Consider the following 21,374-nt stretch of genomic DNA (forward strand, 5'->3'; position numbering starts at 1 on the left):
TTTATGATGCTATTCTAGAAAGGGTCACTTATCTATGTGAGCTAGGGCTGGATGTCCCTCAATGGAACCTTACTTTGGTGGTGGGATACAGAGATCTCTGATGGTAGCCATCAGGGGCATAGCGAAAGGCTCATGGGCCCAGGTGAAAAAGTTTATCTTGGAGCCCCCCAACTTCTCTTAACCCTTTAACGCAGAGGTGTAACTTGAAGCTTCTGGGCCCCAATGCAAAACCTATAACAGGTCCCCCAAGTATAATGCTTTATTCATAGTACTGGTCTCCCTATATGGAGAACAGACGCCTTATGGGCCCCCTAAGACTCCTGAGCCCGGGTGCAACTGCATCCCCTATATTTACGCCAGTGGTAGCCATACATATTTGATAAAAGTAAGTTGGTGGTTAAGCAATTATTGACTACACAATCATCTGTTGAGAGTCATTCAAACAGGCCATCAATGTTCAATGACACTGGGCGGTTGACTGAACAGTCTCTCTGGGAACGTTCCTATAAAGAAAGATCTTTCATCAACCATAATGGACCAAGATTTCAAGCATAGCTAACAATGATGGTGTGTCATTGGGCAACCAGAACATTCATTCATTGTCAAATTTCATGATCTGTTTTTGTCTTGTGGGCCAAATAAGTCTAATGACTAACAATTCTGAAACCAAGGGACCTTTCACATGGGCTGGAATTAGGAACCGCAAGGCGAAGGTATATTCTGCAGTAAAATCCTCAGGCTACCTATTGAACACACATGCTACCTGCGGATTTGGATGCAGAGTTGAAAATAGCTTAAAACCTGCCTGCAATTCCGCATCAAAATCTGCAATTAGACCTGCGCATTCTGGCGCAGAATTCTGTGTCCTAGTTCTGGCCTGTGTGAAAGGTCCCTAATAGTCTGGTCAGGAACCTTTCACATGTGCAGACTATTTCCGCAAGATCCACCTAAGGCGTCTTTCACACAGGCACTGCGATTTCTGGCCACCTGCATGTGGCCGAAAATCGCATGACCAAGTCGCGGCTGCATCTCCCATTTTCTCGCCCATTCAGACGGCCCAATCTGCGGCACATATATGCTGCAGCCCAGAATACCGTTGGCCAGGGGGAAAGAGTTAAGCTCTGCTAAGCTCCTTCCACCTTCCATCCCCCTCTCTGCCCCTTGCCGGCTGCAAAGGGAGTGGACGGGAGCTTAGCAGATCTAGTGCGCTAAACTCCATCTCCGCCCTAGTCAATGGGAGCTTTCAGCAAGGGGAGGGGGAGGGACTTTAGCAACGAGAGGTGATGCTAAACTTGCCCTCCTTTTTTCTGATGGCTCTTATAGGCTCCTATAGGAGTCTATAGGAACGGCCGGCGTATTCCGGCAAAAGATAGCCCTATCTTTTCCGGTCGCGTGTAAAAGCGGCTGGCCAGAATGTGCACCGTATGCACTATCTTTTCCGGCCAGCTGATTTTACCCGCCGGGAAATCGTCAGTATGAACAAATGCATTGGAATCCAATGCTTTAGATGGTCGAGATTTGCAGACGGCATTTTATCGCGGCAAAATAGCTGCGATAAAACGCTCGTGTGAAACTAGCCTAAAGATGCAGCTTAATCTGCTGCTGCAGATTTCTGCTCCATAACCCAGGTTTTGGTGCAGAATTTTCCGTGTCTTTAGATGCACCTTACAGAAATATTCTGCAGAAGAGGATCAGCAATCTGACAGACTGCAAGACAGTATTGTACTCCATCTACTTGAAGTCAAGCCTCTAAGCACAAAGGAAGATTATTCTTTATTTTGTGTATTGCTGTGTGGGCAGGAGATTGCACAAGTCAGGATAAATGGCAGACAATTAGAATAACCTGTAATTGCAACATATTAACAAGGGGTTAAAGGGCCGAATAGTGGTCAGCACTTCCTAATGTCCTGCACAAACGGTAAGGGGCAGATCCAGAAAGCACATTAAATAAAAGTGGAAACGTTCAAGTGAATCGATTAGTCTGGCTTAGTACCAGCTGGACAATGGTGCCAGGTCCCAGGGACCGTGGTTTCTCTGCAGGGTCTTAACCTTGAAATAAAGAATATGTGATAACTGTAAAGAGGCCAGAGTTTCCAGCAGCGTGGGCAGCTTCTTCTATTCTTGTACAGGACATGCTGATCAGCATAGGGAAATGTCATCAGACAACCCTCTATGCCCACCTGTGTGATTTCTGCAAAGGGGCGTCCTATCTTTATGTGTGGGCAGTAAATATGAACAGGGACCTATTAAAATTCAGCCCGAGTCTAATAAGATAGTTCATCAGTTCAATAGGAGCCGAAGAGAGCAATGAAATCTTAAAACAACTATAATATTTTAGTAACTTAAAGGTCAGATGTGTTGCTAATGGATCCATTGCGTTAACCCTTGGTGATCTCGGATACATTCAAGCCAATGGCAGTGAAGGAGTTGGATTGTTTTCACTTATAACTAGGCTGAGTAATCCTGTGCTGTACTTTAATTTGGTTTTAATTTTATGGGCCTCACTTTAACTGCTTGCCTTACAGACCTTTATTCCTTACAGGAACAGTTACCTCATAAACACAAGATCCGCCGCTTCCTATACACTTCGCCTTCCACCTTAAACTGCATTTTCCCCTCTCTCTCTCTCCGTTTCTCTCTTTTTGCTCTCTCTCTTTTTCTCTTTCACTTTTATTACTATGGCCTTTTCCATTTTTTTCTGCTCCAAGCCTGGGACACAAATCTCGCTGCTATTGCAGTGTGTGACATCTCCGCTCGTTTGCCGCTGCTCATTAACAAACAATACTGCTGTGAAATTGGTTTAATGACAAAGTAATAAAATTGCTATTCTGCTCACAGAGAGCCCGAGGCATTCTGAGGCAGGCTCTGGGTGCCAAGATGCATTAAGCTGCTTATTCGTAAAACAGGGAATCATCTGGTTCTAACCTCCCCTCCCTGTATACATTCTGCCTTTCATCTCCTGATAAAAAAAGATGTATTTTCATAGGTATTTCTCGGAGTCTGTGTATGATGTTGCTATAGAGCAGGATTCTCTGGGTGAACATTGGCGTCACCCTTTCACACGATGCTTGAACATCATTCCAGGGCATTAATGTCCTTCACACTGGAGTGTACGGGAATGTTCCAGTGCAACCTTACTGGTACCCTCCAGCGGTTGAGTCCTACTATCTACTCTAGACAAGTGGAGTGGTACCACCCGGAGGAGCAACCTATGACTGATCCTCTCCATGCAGATAAGCAATAAACACCTTTCTGTTATTGGTCAGATTACCAGTTGTGGTCCAGAAGGAACTTCTATAGTCTACACACTGAGGTCATTCTGCCTCACTTACTTGTGGAGATTAAGGCTGGTTATGCATACAATGTGTAAGATGTATATTGGCCAAACCCAACAATTTTGGCAGAACTGCATAATCATCTAATGTGTAAGGGTCTCCTGACACTCTTCCCCGATGGCAGATGTCTGGGGAGATAAGGATCCGGAATTTGGATTTCAGCTGCCTGATCCTTTTGTTCTCAATGAGATAAGCTGCTGCCAGAAGATTCTGGTAGTGGCTTTCTTTCCTCTCTACATTCAAAACACATGCATGTTCAGCCAAGAGGAGCAAGCATATGTATGGGGGTATCATAACAGACAGCTGATAGCTGTTGGCTGAATGCTCGTACAACAATCTCATATGTATGGCTACCCTTAGATGTAGTTGGTAGATTTGTATGCACAATCACCTTTTCATTGTAATGTAATATAACTAATGAACTTTGTGTCTTAGTTCATATTAAGAGCATAGACTGGTTAAATGTGAGGACTTGAAGGAAGATCTTGTGAAACCGAACACTTAGTATTTAGAAGAAAACTCCATTCTGCTGATGTTGGGTCGCCATTGTTCCCAGTTCTTCACACAATAAGCTTTTGGGTATGAAGTTCCAAAGATTGTAAAGTTCTATTAGTTAGGACTGATAGTTTTAGTATCATACCATAGGTCCCCCAATTATTGCCCCAGTAGGATGCATTGTCAGTGTGACTAGGGCCATTACTTGAGTAAAGTCAACTCTCAATAGAGTAACTGCTACAAGATACCATAAATTACTAGTAGAAGACACTGACAAGGTTGGGACTTTATCCAAAATAAAAGTTAAAATCTGAGTTATTCACATCAACTAATGACAGACACAAGATGGTACAGTATAAAGGACCTTGAGATGGACCCTGTTTAAAGGGGTCTCCAATGACGTCAAGGTCAGAGCCATATCCATAGTTCTGCATTCAAGTATAGGAAGGACGTTGCTGTTGATGGTTGTGATCACCGGTGAACAATTACTGTTATGTCTTAGGTATAGCAATCAAACAAATTGCTTCTTATCTTCCCCCTATAGCACTTCTGTTAACCAAATAGACTTTAGTAAAAGTCAATGTATATTCTCCAAACTACTTAAATAAACTGAATCTACTCCACACTGTTCTACATTAAACTAAATGCAACTTGTACACCAGAATCTTCCTTTAAAAAAATCAACGTGTGGTGGCAGCAAGAAAAGGGGGAGACTTTATCTGAGTTTGCACTCACCTGTAACCCTTTCACACTCTTTTCCGGCCTCTAATCGCCCATTATCTCAGTGCGATGATTACCTGCCAATCTGCTCCACAGTTTTAGTTCCTGGGACTGTCACCTTTAACCAGAATTAAACCTCAGTTTGCTCTTTGCTAATGACACTGATATCTTATCACCACAACTTAGGGAGAGTTTCAAATCTCTTGTTTACCTTGAAAGGTGAAGGAGCGAATAAGACAAACAGACTTTGTGACTGTTTGCTAAATACTCATATGTTTGCGCATGCATATAACACTGACATGCATATATTTTGCCACATAATGTGACATATGTATGTTTTTAACAGTTTGTAGTAACTACATAAACTGGCACATCCTCTCCTTTTTCATGGAGGGTGTGCTCACTATATATACTAATTAGCAAATGACCACAAGCATGCTGGGAAGTTATTTGCTTGATAAAAGTCCAAGCCACAACTACATGTTGTCAGAGGTTAAATGCAATAAAAAGACACATATATACGATATAAGCTTTGGGAGTGAAAATTTTCAGCTGCTAAGGTCTGTCATAAGTGTGACACATACTGTACATTAGGAGACATTTGTATGCATGGGTCACATGTCAGAGCAATTTTGTGACATTTCCCCACAAATATGTTCAGATATAAGAGTTATTTTTCTATAAATGAGCCCCATATAACAAGGTAATAAGTGAAAAAAGTTCTACATTCTAAGTGCAGCATTAAAGAAACTGTCTAGGATTAGAAGAAGGGTGTAAAAAACAAAAAACAGTACCTCTCCTGCCCATAGACTGCCCAATGTGGCAGCTCAACTCTGTGACTTGAATGGGGCAAAGCTGTATTGATACAACCCATTGACAGGAGTGGCCCAGTTCTTGAAAAAAACACTTTTTTCACCATTTTCCCATAGCGCTGTGGTGTGGCAGAAAATTGAACATGTGTTAGTCACTACTCAGGATCGCCATCTTCTCTACTCAAGATGGTTGGCGCCACTCTCAAAAACACACTTTACATCCAGAACAACTTTAGAGTCTGGCCACCTGCTAGTCTTATTAATCTCAGCAATGGTTCACAGCACTTTACACTGTACAAGAACCAGTACACCAAATTAACCCTGACCATCTGGTCACTCACTATACATTAACTTTGACCCTCTCTATTCAGCCTAATGCCATAACTCATTGCACATCATAAACACAGTCCATTTACCCACTCTTGGGCTATTGTACAAAGGTGATATTCTATTTTCTCTGAGACAGGATAGCAAAACCCCCAGGAGCTCCCTGCTCCCGCTTAGGCTGTTCCTCGGCTCCGGCTCAACACCAGCCGGTGAGTGGCGCGCACACTTTCCGTTCTCCACTGGATTCACTGTCACAGAGCCCTCTAGTTAATACTTCCGGTATTGTGTTTTCTTCTTTACTAAATGCTCACATCAGATTGGAATAGGTTTGGTATGGGCTAGTGTCTTCACAAGGTCACTTTCCAGTATTTTATAACAGCATTTGTAAGCCAAAGGCTAGTTTCAAACAAGTGTATTACGGGGGCATTTGTGCACCCATAATACAGACGAGTGCCCTAGCTTGACCTCAGGTCTACTGACCCAAATTCACAGCATCGTAGAGATGTTGAGTAGACCCATGGTCTGCCTGGGACATTTGTCTGTATTATGGGTACACAAATGCTCTTGTAATACACTCATCTGAAACTGGCCCAAACCACGAATTGCTTCAATACCGAGTAGAAGTCTTTCCATAAGCGTATATTCACATAGTGGAGTCAAATTACAGTTTATTGCCCCAAATACAGCAAAATCACTGAAAAACACCACCTTTATTCTTTCTGCCTTAGTTCTGCACAACCTGATGTAAAATACTGGCCGAGTGGTTGCAGTTTAATCTTAGCAAACTGTCCAACAAAATCCCCCGTGATGCTGTCTAAGCTAGAGAAGCTATCACATTTATAAAGTTTCACTTGACTATCTGCGCCCAGCATTTACTCTTCCACAAGGCTCTATGATAAATGTAATATCACTGTGATTATGAATTGCTGTGATATATATCGACAGGATAAAATACACTTCCAACATTCCCATTTGGATTGACAAATGTTCTGATAAAAGCACACATATCACATTCACATAATCTTCTTTATATCTCCCTATATTGAAAATTGGATTTTTATATTGTCAAATTTTCCAGACAGGAAATAAAAAAGACAAGAAAACGAAAAACCCTAATAGAGCATTCCCAAGTCCCAAAAAAAAGAGATAGATCTGTTGGCAAAAGAAGCGCCTCTGCTTATCCTCATACTATGTTATCAGTCTCTTCTCTAGGTTAGCAGTTTATTTCTACATTAATCACGTTGACAGAAGCAAGGCAACTCAATTTTCTGCCTCTCTAGCTAGGCACATCACTTTCTGTACTGCACTCAGCATGGAAACGGCTGCATCTAAGCTGTGGTTACTGGTTTAATTGAAATGCTATCCACACCATAGGGTGCATTAAACTCTGATAACAGCAGTTCCTGTGGCCAACTTAAGTAGCTTGGAAAAAAAAAAAAAAGGCGGTGAAAAAAAAAATTGCCCAACTGATAAGTCAGACAAACCAGCTAATTCTCCGAGCGTGTCTCTCATTGTGATCCGTAAAAAATGGGGGGGAAAAATGAATCAGAGAACCACGAAAATCAATTGACCCGCGGGTGGCTCATCAGGAGCTCAGCCTGATAAAGCTAACGGCTTTGTTGGTGTCTGCCTGCCTGCACACCACAGATAGAGCACTTTGTAAATGAACCTGCTTTGATAAATATATTAAGGGAAGCTGTGAATAAAAGGCGAAGGTTTCTCATTTGTAAATACAGAGCCGGCTACATGGAATTAGAATGATAAAATAGAGTCCCATGTAATTAAGTTTGTATTAGTACTGAAATCCGTGCAAATACTCTCCCTGAATTCTGAAAGAGAACTGTCGTTTCAATTAATCTGAACATCACCCCGGAATGTCGGGAACAAAATTAAGCCTGTGATAAAAAACCGGGGCCTGTATTTTGATAAGTAAATCCAATATCATTTCTTTGCGGCTCTGATCGTTGTCTGAAAATCCTGCAGCTTCTCTGCCTCCCCCCCTCCCTATGTCTCTCTCATCCAGCCCTACAGTCAAGGCTAATCCACACAGAAAGGTATCGTTCTAAAGCTGGCTGTGAAATATCAAAGCAGGTCGCGTGTTGTCAAGATGGGCCAAAACGCAAATCACAGCAACCTGCCCCGAGTCTTCAGAGCCCCTGTGTCCCACTCAAGACCTCTCATAACAACATACATAGACCTAGCGGGGGTCTGCCTAAGGGGAACCAGCAAGTCATTCATATAGCTAAAGAATTATGTACTCCATCTGCATTAGATGTTCTGCTAATTGACTGGTTCCAGGTGACTTCATGACCCTGTGAACAAATTAAATTATATATAACACTTCAGAGCGATACAAAATAACCAGAAACTCTCAGTGCTCCAATGAGTGCTCCAACCAAAATGAGAACAATTTATAGAAAATGCTGGATAGTTCCAGAGAACCGTAAGTAAGGCCGTTCTTAAAAATGAGTGATGCTATCAACGGGTTGGTTAAACAAAGCAAGTACATAAATACCCCAAAGAGGGCAAATTGCTGGTTCATTGTCCTGATAACTAAACCACCTGGTACTTTCCAGGGTTCTGAATTACCTATAAAGTAGTTTATTAGAGACCAGTCTACTCTGCAGTCCAGAGGCGTAGCTGAAGGCTCATGGGCCCTGGTGCAAATGTTTATCTTGGAGCCTCCTAGCTTCCCTTAACCCTTTAACGCAGAGGCATAACTTAAAGCTTCTGGGCCCCAATGCAAAACCTGTAACAGGGCCCCCAACTATAATGCTTTATTCATAGTACTGGGCTCCATATATGGAGAAGAGAGGCCTTATGGGCCACCTAAGGCTCCTGGGCCCGGGTGCAATCGCATCCCCTGCATCCCCTATAGTTATGTCAGTGCTGCCGCCCTTTACAGCTACTTGAACCATTTCTACTGCAGTCGTGTATGCATGCTATAGGTTTTTAATACATAAATTTCTGGTCAAGGCTAAGTGGGAGTATGAAGCACTTCCAGATGATTATGAACACTGAGGTTCTATGAAATATAGGAGCTGAGAGCCCCTGCTGTAGAAAACATAAATCAGCTTGTTAAAAGGCAACACCAAGTAGCTTTTAATCAAATGTCACAGACTGCAGCATTATGATTTTCCTCCCTCATTAAAAACAGAGCCATTGAAAGCATTATTGGAGCACTAGAAGAATTGCATCTGCTGTCCTCCACTGCACACGTCATCAGCCTCTCTCATCTATGGAGGCAAGAACCCTGTACATCGAAGCCGGGTCTGCAGCCCTTGTACATGTGAGGCAGGAACAATGCACTGCAGCTATGATACAGCATGATTATTAGTAGCTACTTCTTTATGTTTATCTATAGTTCCATTGCTCAGATACTGAATTGCATACGCTATAAGAAATATGCTGAATAAGAATGAGCTGCAATACCAGACACAGCCCATGGTTCAGAGTGGCGCTGCTTCTGGAGACAAAACAGATCCTTTTCTCTAATCCTGTACAAACTTTTTAAGTTCTTCTCTGTAGGTAAATGCTAAAACCAATATTGTACATTTCACACAATAATCACTCAAGAATTTACAATGAAGCCAATGCAGTAAAATATTTTTGGGTCCAAACCCTTTTAGATTGAATGTAATCATGAACTTCATAGTGTAGGGGTTCTCCTTCCTACTTACCAGTTATTTACTTGCAATATAGTCAGCCCTGTGTCTTGTGCTAACTGTTTCTTCTGTTCTTCTGAAGGGTATGGATGCTGTAATAAAGAAATAGAAAGCTTTAGTTCTAATTGCTTGTGATAGTAACATAGCAACATAGTATGCCAAGCCAAAAAATGACATATGTCCATCCAGTGTTGATCCAGAGGAAGGCAAAAAACCCCCCCAATGAGGTAGAAGACAATTTTCACCATTTAAGGGGACAATTTCCTTCCGAACTCCAATCTGTCAATCAGAATAATCCCTGAATCAACAACCCTTTTGAAGTTATTAATGATTATAACATATATGATGACTATAAAATCCTTATTTCTGCACCTGAGACTGTGCAGATTGTGAGAAACGCCACAAAATTGCTCATTTTGAGTACGTTCATATGCTGCTGATTTTCTGCAGACTTCGGTGCAGTTCAGCAGCAGCAGATTTCAACTTTTCAATGGAACTCAAGTTGAAAGAGAGAAGTCTGCTGTAGATCTGCACCAAAATCTGCTGCAATTTAATGATGTATGAACATATCCTAAAATACATTCCACTCATTAACAAATGCAAAGCTATCTCTAGTCACATTGCATACACAGGCCTATAGCACGATATTAATGACATTTTTAATTCGCCATATGTATGGTTCCCCCAAATAACAAGTTTTAAAGTTAAAGTTGAGTTAACGCTGAGGACGGCTTTCTAGTCTAACTGCACATTGCTGTGTACTCCATGCCTCTTATGGAAAGAAACACAAGCTTTACAAAGACAAGCAATAAATCAGAAAGTGGGGCAGTCCGTCTCCTTACTGCTCCGATGACATGGTTCTGTGAAAGGGCACTAGAGTCCCATCCCTTGTGTTTGAACTGCGCTGTTTGCACAGGCTGGAATGCTCCATTGCCAATACATTAGCCCAAGTCGAACAATAAATATCATCCATTCAGCACCAAGCAAACTTTTTCCGCTTCTATGAAGGAATTAGTAAGGATGGGCTTAAAAAACGGCAATACAATGGCTTACATGAGTCCCCGTCCCCCCCACCCTTCCTAACATAGCCGGATAGGAACTAAACCAACAGCTTATTGTTTGTGTGCCAAATGCATAGATATTGGGGCTTTGAGAAAAAAAAAAGAGGCACTCGGATGCAATTTGTGATGCGGAGCTGAGTGTAATAGTATATAATTGTGACTAATGACATAGAAGGCTTTCTGCCTGGTAGAACTGGCAGTCGTCACGACAAGATCACTGGAGTACAGAGCAAGGACAGGGTTAATTCTGTTTGTATGTATACCACAGGCTTTTAATATTCTGCAAATGTTAACACAGAAAGATGATAATGCCAAGTTAATATGGGTTAAGGATAAAATGAAAATACATTTTTTCTGATTGCTGGGTGCTGACAAATTTTTGGCTTCCTCAGCAGCCTCTCTATTGAATCCATGTAATTACACCCAGGCTTTCCCCCTCTGTCCCCCCCCTCGCTGCTCCTCCTCTCCGCCTGCCCATGCTGCTAATGACCTCCTCACTGTTATCAAAACCACTAATAGTTCTTGGGCCCAGGGAAAAGCACTGATCAGGGCATATTTGGGAAGCTCGGGGTAATTTGCATGGGGCTTGCAGAGTCCGCTAGCGCTCATCTCGTCCCTTGACTGTCAAAGGCTGTGAACAGCCTGTGTGATAAATGCTACCTCTAACCCATAGGCCCGCTCCCAACAATGCCACCGCCACCTATTCTCCTGGCGGTAATGGAGATAATGAATGAGCTCTGACGAGAAACCCAGCTCATCACCATCCCAGGGTGGCTGGGAACAGAGTGCCTCCAAGTGCATGGAGAAAAGGAGCCTTAATTGGCTGAAAACATCATTTAAGAAAAAAAAGGGGGGACGCAGTATGTTAATTTCCCCCACTGAGACTGTGCAAAGCTGTTAACTAGTTCTGTGCTCCATGACGTGGACCTCTGCTTGATTCACTCTTTAATCCCTTTGATGCGGTGCACTCCTTAGTAGCGCTTTGGGGACTCCTTTGGCCTCTACTTTGTGCCCTATACAGAATGAACAGTGACACAGAAAAAGAATCGATGGCAAATTGATTCCCGGCTCGGCCCCTCCTGGTGCTCTGTGACATCCTGAATACGGAGAGCACCCGGATTTACCCTGCAGTGCACACAAATAAAACACCACTTTACAGGTTAGCAAACAGAAAGGTTGTCCTCGAGCGGCGGGACTTGTCACTCTAGTCGTCCCTCCTGATAACACGGCTGTCCAACCACAGGCATTCTCTGCCATCATGAGCCCAATGAACACAGAATTGTATATATTGCTACTGTCCCTTTTATCTGCTAGGTACATATAGCACCCATTACAGTCATTTATGAGGAAGGGGCGGCGTCAGCGAAACACGTTATATATTGCCTGTTTTTTTTTTTAATTTCCTTTTTAAGCTTTAATAAAGAACTGGGTTAAACTACCTACTTTAATACCATTTTGTGAGGCTGGTGCCTCCATGTCCACAAATTTTCATGATTCCTTTCAGACTATGCCATGATGTTATATGATGTATATATATATTGTATTGCATTCCAGCACTGTTCTATTATGGAAGGGAATCCTGTGTTTAGGGCCTTGTTCACATGATTGTATACCATCTTGGTGTGTGAAAATTGCACCACTTTCACTGCATGTATATGTGTATTTTTGGTGCCTAAGCGGGTTTTTTTTACTCACGTGTTGCAACCGTCTTCATTGTTTTTTTCACACACGCCAAAAAATGCAAAAAAGGCAAAATTGATGTCATCTTTTTTCACACAGTCTCCTAGCAGGAAGCAAAAAACGCAGCAAATACTCATTTTACGTGCATATGCGCTGCAGTTTTTTAGCACTCCCATAGACTGGGCGATTTTGATTCGTAAATGCAAAGCAAAGGTATTGTTTGCTGTCTGTATTATGTCGGTAAAAATACAGACGTAATACGAACAGAAAATATGCCCGTGTGAATGAACGCTTAGGCTGGCGTCGCATGGGCGCATTAACGCGCACAAAATGTGCACGCATAATACGCAGAAAATAGAGTCCGTTGATTTCAATGGGTTCGTTCACATGTGCACATTTTTTTCTACTCATTTCTGTTGTGCAAAAGAAACGCTGCAGCATGCTCTATTTTCCTGTGCATTTGTGCACCAAGTCCACATAAAAGTCAATGCGGATGCGCAAATACACATAATTGCGCAGGAAAAAAAAAACACATCCAGAGCTCATTAGACTAATTAGTCATTTCAATCAGTGCGTTTTCTTTCCCGCGTGCAAATGAACATGCCTTTGCAAAGTAAAGTAGAATAGGCTGATGCATGAGCAAAAAACATTGTTCATTCCGCAAAAACACCGCGCTGATGCGCACACAAATACGCATACGCTCATGTGACGCAGACCTAAGGCATTGCTCACGCAGGTGTATGCACTCTTGGTCTGTAATAAAACGAACTGTTTTCCCTCTGAGTGTTTTTGATGTGCATGCGCATTTGTAATGTCTATGTTGCATGCGTATTCAACGTGTAAAACACAGTGAGTACACATGCATCATCCGTTTTTACTACAGTTTTTTTAATTCCCATAAACTTTCATTGGCGATTTTGTTCTTTGATACGGACAGAGGATGTACTGCGATTTTTTGGGATGTCTGTAAAATGCGCACATTAGAATGCACCAATTTAATTCAATGGCTCCGTATTCCGTCAGTAACAACCACAGACTGAATATGGACAGAACGTCTATCTGTGTGAATGACCCTCGGACATCTATTACAATCTGCAGAAGATGTCAGGGTTGTATGGCTGCCGGGATAGCGCCACGTGAAGACGCAACAATTAGGTTTTGTTTGGTGAAAACAGCAGAAATATACCAAATTTCTAAAGGTCGTTTAATGAGCCAGGCGTCGTGTCTTCCCAGCCCTCGCTCTTTGCACGGACCTGCGAGATAAACTATAATGTGACATGACTGGCAGCAGACGGCTGAGCAGACACAACCAATTAGAAGACTTCTCTGATTAGAAACTGAAGGGCTCATTCACATGTGTTGCATGTGTTTTAGATATGAGTGCTGGTTTTTTACGTCCGCACTGCATTCGCAATCACTGCGTTTTTAATTGATCCCATAGACTTCCGGTTTGTGATACGACCAAAATAGGACATTCTGCGTTTTTTTTTACGTGTGTCTGAATACAGCAATGCAAATTAATAGTGTTGTATGCTGTCTGTCCTTACATCTCTAAAAAATATGAACGTAACACGGACAGAAAATATGCCGGTGTTAGTGGACCTTAAGTGATAATCGCATATTTCAGATTTGCAGTTTACTATGGGCCGCCTCCTTGAGGTTCCATACCATTATGGGGATATTTCATATACTTTGAGTTTCCAATAATCCAAAATATTTGATCATTCATCAACTATCGAAATTACTACACAGAAACTAATTTACTCTACATAGTTATGGCAGAAATAGATCCCATCATTTTCAGGCACCTTTTTAGGGCTCCTTCACAAGGTTGAATCTGCACGCTTATAATTTACGCACGCAATACTCAGAGAATAGAACCCATTGAGTTCAATGGATTTGTTCACATTTCCGTATTTTGTGAACGTAAAAAAACAAAACGCAACATGCTACTTTTATGCACATTTGCGCACCAAAGCCCCATAGAGGTCAATGGGAGGTGTGCAAATTCAGAGGCAATATGCAAGTAAGTGAGTAATTCTGCTAGAAAAAGACATCTGGAACTCAGTAGACTAAGGCCGCCTGCAGACGGCCGGGTCGGATCCCGCTGCGAGAATTCTCGCAGCGGGACCTCACCCGAGGCCCTGCAGGGACCAGTGCCGCACTCCCCTCTCCCACGGCTCCGGCTCTTAGATGTACCGGCTGCTAGCCAGCCGGCGCATGCGTAGAGCAGAGCTGGGGCACCGGGAGAGACATTTCTGTGCGGGCCTTTGTGAGACCTGCACAGAAATGGAGCATGCCGTGATTTGTTTTCCGCGTGTATTGTCACGTGGACAAATCGCGGCTGTCTGCATAGGATTGCATTTTGCAATACAATCCTATGCAGGCGTCCAGGGGCAGAAATTCTGCGGGAAATCCCGCCGCAGAGTTTCTGTTCGTGTGCATGGGGCCTTAATTAGGCATTTCAAGTGGTGCATTATGTGTGCAAATGAACATACCCTGCAGGCGGACAAAAAGTAGTAAAACGCGCCAATACACGTGCAAAAAAGCCTTGTTCAGTGTGCAAAAACGTTGCGCTGAGGCGATGCATATAGGCATGCGCTTGTGTGAAGGAGCCATCAGAGTCCAGAAGGACAGAAGCAGTATAAATCTCACTGCATAAATAGTGAAATGTGCCATTCAGGGCTCTGAGAAAGCTGGGGACACGCCTTGTGGAAGGGTGAAATGTTGCTGCCACCCAGCTTTCCCTGTTTCTTGTAATCTTATGCTGACATCCCAGCGCCCATGGCAGTCTTCCATCACTGTGTAGCCTCACTTCTTATAAATTGTGGGCGATCTTGTTCTACCAAATAATATACTAATTATACTTTACTGCCACTTTCTACAAATTGCCACATTCATTACTAGGAGGAGCGATATGAAGAAAAACCGGGTTGTTACGGTAAGTAGTAGCAGCAGCCTGTGGTTTGGCCTGTTCTACAGGCAGATACTGTTCGAATTTGTTTCAGAAGAGCTTAAATGTAGCAACAAATAACATGACATGTGAGAGACCCTTCATATGGGCCGTATCAGGACGCTGAGTGCACCGCACGTCGCTGTAAATGCCGCACCAAAATCTGCTTACACCAGCTTCACAAGGGCGTATTTGCAAGCGTAATACGAAGAGAATAGAACCCATTGATGTCAACGGGTTCGTTCACATTTCCGTATTTTGCATGTGCAAATGTTCACTTTTTTAGCTTTTTTGTACACCAAAAGTCCCCATAGAAGTCAATGGAGGATTAGTAATTGCACTGGAAAAAGAACCCATCTGAAACTCATTAAGCAAATTAGCCATCTCAATCGGTACGTGAATTAATATGCCCTGTGGAAAAAGTGCAGTAACATGCACCAATCTGAAGGCAAAAAGCCTTGTACAGTGCACCAATATGTTGCGCTAAGGCACGTTCAATTGCGCATACGGTCATGTGAAGCCGATCTTAAAAACTGCCTGCATTTCTTCATCAAAATCCAAAGTTGGACCTGCAGATTTGGGCATGGAATTTCATAGCTGCGAGTTTGAATGTGTCCTAATTCCGGCCTGTGTAAAATGTCCCTTACGGCTCCTTCACGCTGGTAATCGCTCAAAAATCGTGAATTTTTTCCTGAGTGTGACAGCTGTTTTTTCTTGCAAAAACATCGCTGCCACTTGCGATTTTCTCACACGAAAGTCAATAGGACTTTCTAATGTTAAATCGCAAGTTCCTGCCTTGCGATGTGATAAAAAGGAGGCTCCATAGGGAAACATGGGAGATAAAAAAACCCCGCAAAATGCAGAAAGATAGGACATGCCGCGTTTTTTCTCTCTCGCAACATCACATGGGTGAAAACATCGCAAATGTGAAGGAAATCATTGAAAATCATTGGTTTTATAATTCTGCGTTTTCACTCACTCTTGCATCGCACGGAAATCGAACGCTTTTGTCGCCAGTGTAAAGGCGCCGTTAGACATCCTGCAGCTGAATATGCAGTGGAGTTTCTGTACTTTCCAGATCCTGGCAGCACTTAGGGCTTCTTCACACAACCGTGTTTGCGTGTGTTTTTGCGTATGGAAAATATTTGCACGCTAAACACAGAGAATAGAACCCATTGATTTCAATAGGTTCGTTCTCATGAGCGTGAGGTCAAAAGTAGGACCTGCTCTATCTTTCAGCACTGTGTACAGCAAAATCTAATAGAATTGTATGGGAGGTGCGCAAGTACGCAATGGGAAAGGTGTGACACTGCGCATCTGGTCTTCATTGAGCTTAACTAACTATTAAATGCACGAAAAGAGTGTGTGAACTGTGAAAAGTACAGTAATACGTGCATACAAGCACGCAAATCTACCTCAACAGCCTCGTTCCCACGCAACAGTCGTACAGGATGAGTGTTTCTTGCGCACAGTGAAGCGGTCCTTAAGGAGTTAAATTTGCATGCACATGTGTAAAGAAATGTCAGCAAGAAAGCAGAATGATTGCATGCGAAGAGCTGGTGTGGGAGGCCACATCTCATATTAGAGATTATAATGCAAAATATGGGAACACACGATCAGCGTGGGCGTAATTAAATTAATTAGCGATATAAAGCACTCTGAGGGAAGTGTCTCCACACACAGAGGTATATGGATAAAACAGGTTTTAAATATTTAGTAGGAAGCCATCTGCTACATGCTGGTTTGTTCCTAAGAAATATAAATAAATAGATTTTATGTCTAAACCCTTGTGCCTGTCCCTCGCCTCTGAAGAGGTTACCCTGAGCTCTCCGTGATGACAGGATACAGAAGAGCAGATCTGAAGCTCTTCTGGCTGATCTCAGGCACTTCACTAGACGGTAAGTTCCTTTGGCTTAGGTGAGCAGTAATCTCCGGGTATCAGTACTGTATGTCACTAATTACCATACTAATACTTACTGCTCACGCACCATCCAGCTGGCTGGACATCTGACGTGACCACATGACTCATTCTTCATGTGATCTTACTGAACAGCATCCCAACTATTTGGGAAGTATATGGACTCGTTCACACATGTGCTGCACAGCCTACAAGGAAATGCAAAAAAAAAAACCCTAAAAAAACAACTTTTTTTTTGGTCAGTGAGGTATGGATGTGTTTTTCTTCTGATGTCCCACCTTCCAACAATACAGACTTGCGCATGTCCACTTTTTAGTGGCATTGTAATGCTATCATTTCACGCGTAGGCCATATTGTTGTTATGGTCTAATGTATTTATCCATAAGAAATAGAGTCTAATGGTAATTCATTGCCATCAAAGTCAACTCCATTATTATGGGGCTCATTATTATGTTAGAACCTGGGCCCTCCAGAAGACTCTATGGCACTCTGGTGGCCAATCTGACCTTGGTCGTAAGGATGTAGAAGGTGGCCAATCTGACCCTGGCTGTAAGGATGTAAAAGGTGGCCAATCTGACCCTGGCTGTAAGGATGCAGAAGGTGGCCAATCTGACCCTGGTTGTAAGGTTGCAGAAGGTAGCTAATCTGACCTTGGACGTAAGGATGTAGAAGGCTTCTGCAGCTCTGGTCTACATAGCTGTAGGCACTCTGTGTCCTTGTGTGCTGCCTTCATATGGCGCCGCATTATGCAGGTGTTCTTCCCTAGATGTATGGCTCTTAATACATAAAATACCATACAATATAGCATGCAAGGATTTTTTTAATTAAATCTGAGGCATAAAGTAGTCCCCCCATACATCTCAGTGTTTGTTTAGAGCTGTAATTCACCTGTGTGCATGAGGGCAGGGCAGTCCTACCATGAGACAAGATGAGCCTCCTGTGGTACCTCCCAGTGAAAAGAAAGGGGGTGGCATGGCAGACAGGAAAAGTGAATAGGTTCAGGACCAGTGATGATGTCATGAGGAGCGGAGCTTAGCAGAGATGCCAAAAGAGGTGAAGCTCCATCATGGAGAGTGAAGGTCCTGTGATAGCTTTTTGGGTGGGCTTTTATAGCCAAGTAAACACTGGGAGTTGTAGTTCTCTCCTCTTATAACTTCTGACTTCCCATAATATTGGACAACAACTTTGGCAGGTAGCACTGGAGCTTCAAAGTCTGAACCCAGATGCCACGCTGCACTGTATAGTTAGAATATAGGATGCCAAGTGCTCCTGGGCATTGTTCTGGGAGCGCCACCCTCTGCCCTTACCTCATTGTGCATAAAGCCTTCAGCAAGGAATTGGCAGGAGGTAAAGAAAATTGCTCCAGGGTCAGCCAAAAATGCACAAAGTAATTTTTTTTTGGAGGGGCAGCAGAAGGGCTAGGCACACCCCTAATGAAGCCTGAAGCTACTCATGTATTTCTGACAAATAGTTTTCAGCATTATGTTTTCTTTTCCATTTGAGAAATGGGGGAAGGGTCTTATAAAAACGTCCTACCTAGAATATGCAGCTATTAAAAAATGGTGACATGTTCTCAAAAAATGCAGCAGACAATCAGCAATGTGCGAACAAGCATTTCTTAGATTTGCACTAATATAGCATATCTGGTCCGAGGTCTGCCGTCAAGGAAAAATGAATTGGTCCAGTTGGATGTTACCAGTTTGTGTTGGATAGAAGCATGATAGAGCTGTCTGACAGTGATTCATCTCATAACACTCTCATGTACTACCCAGCACATTTTATAAAGCTAAGTATGCACATTATCGGCGATGTCAAGTTGTCAGGTTGTCATGGTTTAGCTGGTAGTGACCACTATATATTGTTATAGAAGTTCAAGTAAGAAAAATGGGAAAGAAATTGATACCAATATCGCACCAATAACTAAAAAGATATCATGCTGGTAACTCAGTCTTTCACTAATAGACCATTAAAACTATAATTTTATTCAGACATGTTAAAATGAAGAAAAATGGGTTCAAGAAAAAGATAATAAAACTCAACATGTGACTCACAAATTAGCCATTCTTTCTATTCTAGTGCCACTTGTGCACTGTAGAACTCTTAAGGTCCCTAATTATACAGTTGACTCATGAGTCACTCATACTTTGCCCCAGTCCCCTGATGACACTGCTTGTCAACAAAACATTTCAGAGGGACACTGGTCTGAGCTGGATTAATTTAGTCATTGTGTCTTGTACGCAATTTAATAGATAAGGGATTAGATGTCTGGACTTTCCTCTCTCTCACCTTAATAGTTCCATAGTGCGCAAGTGGCATTAATATCATTAACAAAAACGAATGGCTAATTTGTTCAATTTTAAAATTGTTTTCTTTTCTTTGAGCCATTTTTCTCCATTTTATCATGTTGAAATAAAACCATAGATTTAATGGTCTGTTACTGAAAAGTTGGGTCAATAGTGGGGCATTCTAGTTATCGGCACTATATATATGTATATACTGTAATAGAAAAACTGGAGCACAATCTGCTTGTAAATAATGAGATTACTGGAGAGGTATATATAAATTTGCTTTTTTTTTATCCCCCCGAGTCATGTTTTGTGTCCGGTTTTCAGTTAATACCAGTAAGATGCTTATTTTTTTCTTATAATGTTTTTCTAATTCTTTACCAGCCCGGAAATGGTAACCACCATGCCTGAAAGATGCAACAAGAGCATGGAGGTTAAGCCATTATCCAATCCCAGGAGTTGCGTTATCACAAGGCAGTGCTGTAATGCCTCAGTACCTTTGCGGGAACATGCTCTTTTAAAAGCTCATTACTAGAAACCCGCTTTTCCTCAAGGGCATTATGTGTCCAGTAGGCCTCATTTTAAGCATCTCAAACCTTCACTGTCAGACTATCGGAACAAGCACTTTTTATTTTTACCTAGGTCCACTTGCACTCAACTAACTGCATGCAGCAGCATTAACCCTTTGGAAGCAGCTGACTATTGATTAGCACTGTCCTAGGAGAGCGCAGTAAACATTAAATTAAATCTTCATGGCACGTGCTAACCTGAAGATGAAGATCGACTTACAGTTCTATTCAAATTTGATTTACGAAGCCAAAATTGCATTTTGTACACTGTGTTTGGGTGCACACATATATATCTGTGGGTGGGTTTACCAAAGAATGGAAAAACGTCCCATCAATAGATACTTTATATCACCACTCCATAGTGGTGACATTGCACTTACTGGCTCAGATGATTATGGTCCTAGAATTCAGCCTGGTTAACATAGTAGGTAAGGCTGAAAAAAGACACATGTCCATCCAGTTCAGCCTATTAACCCCCAATGTTGACATCTAATTCAATACATTTGGATATTCTATTTTCCTACAATATTGACATGGAATGTGGACTGTGAGTCCCATTGAATGCACTCTTTACAGAATATATTGGTGTTACATAAAAGATAGACATCTCCAGTTGTTTGCTATGTTACTTCTGCATGTTCCTTTTGGCTGTGGAGGAAGGGGAAAGGCCAAAAAACATGACCTTGTTCTTCTCCACTGGGGTTTTGTAGGGCAAAAGTTCTTCAAGTGGAAGAGCATGTTCTACGAGTAAAACGAGAGACCTCCTACCGCAGCGCGAAAAGTAAGGAAGCTGAAACTAAACACAAATATTAGACCTGTTTATATTTGTGACTTGGTCGCATTAAATGTCGCTTGATCTTTGAACTGGTAGCCAAATTTGAAAGTTCATTAGGCTACAAGAAATGGTGGACGGAAGTGTGATCAGGAAGCTGGGGAGTCTCAGAGGAGGATCTACTTCAACAACAGGAATAGGCAAACCTATGCATTACCAACAATGTAGAAGAAGAGAACCCCTAGACAAGCTACAAGTTGTAGGGCAGTAGAGTACAATGTGCTACTCAGAGTTCACCATGTGTCATTGTAAATGTTCACGGCTTCTCCGTAACAACTCCACCGCTCTTCAGATTTATAATCAAAAGGATTTGCATCACACATCACACTATAGCACCTCTCTCAGCAGAACACCTTACAGTACCTACTGCCTGGTACAAGGCAGAACAAGAAGGCCAAGGGTTCTGCCAGGGATCAGCAATAATCTGAGCCTCAGGCTTTGCCATCCTCCAGATAAGACACAGCTTCCCTTCAACTGATGAATGCTGAAAGAATCCAGCACCCAGAGGTGCTGACAGAAACTGGGATGTCTGTCAGCAGTGGAAACCCTGGCAACTCTCAGACTAGCCTGACATGTCTAACAAAGTCTTTCCGCCATGCTCATACTATCATACTCTTTGTTCTGTGCCATTAAGTAGCATTGCTCTACTCTGCATGAGAATTTTCAGTGCACAAGTCTCATATCATCATCTTCAGAGCAGTTTCCTCCTTGCAGATCCAGTA

General features: G+C 42.4%; 1 protein-coding gene across 7 annotated transcripts in view; it reads right to left on the minus strand.

Annotated features, from left to right (window-relative positions):
• Window positions 1–21,374, minus strand: part of MEIS2 (Meis homeobox 2) — a 137,603-nt gene that overhangs the window by 19,841 nt on the left and 96,388 nt on the right. For all 7 annotated transcript variants that reach the window (XM_066608592.1, XM_066608594.1, XM_066608593.1 and 4 more), the window contains exon 9: window positions 9,370–9,446. In XM_066608592.1, coding sequence (XP_066464689.1) covers window positions 9,370–9,446 — 77 coding nt within the window. The remainder of the gene's footprint in view (window positions 1–9,369; window positions 9,447–21,374) is intronic.

Source organism: Eleutherodactylus coqui, chromosome 6, assembly GCF_035609145.1.
Source record: "Eleutherodactylus coqui strain aEleCoq1 chromosome 6, aEleCoq1.hap1, whole genome shotgun sequence".
Taxonomy (NCBI): domain Eukaryota; kingdom Metazoa; phylum Chordata; class Amphibia; order Anura; family Eleutherodactylidae; genus Eleutherodactylus; species Eleutherodactylus coqui.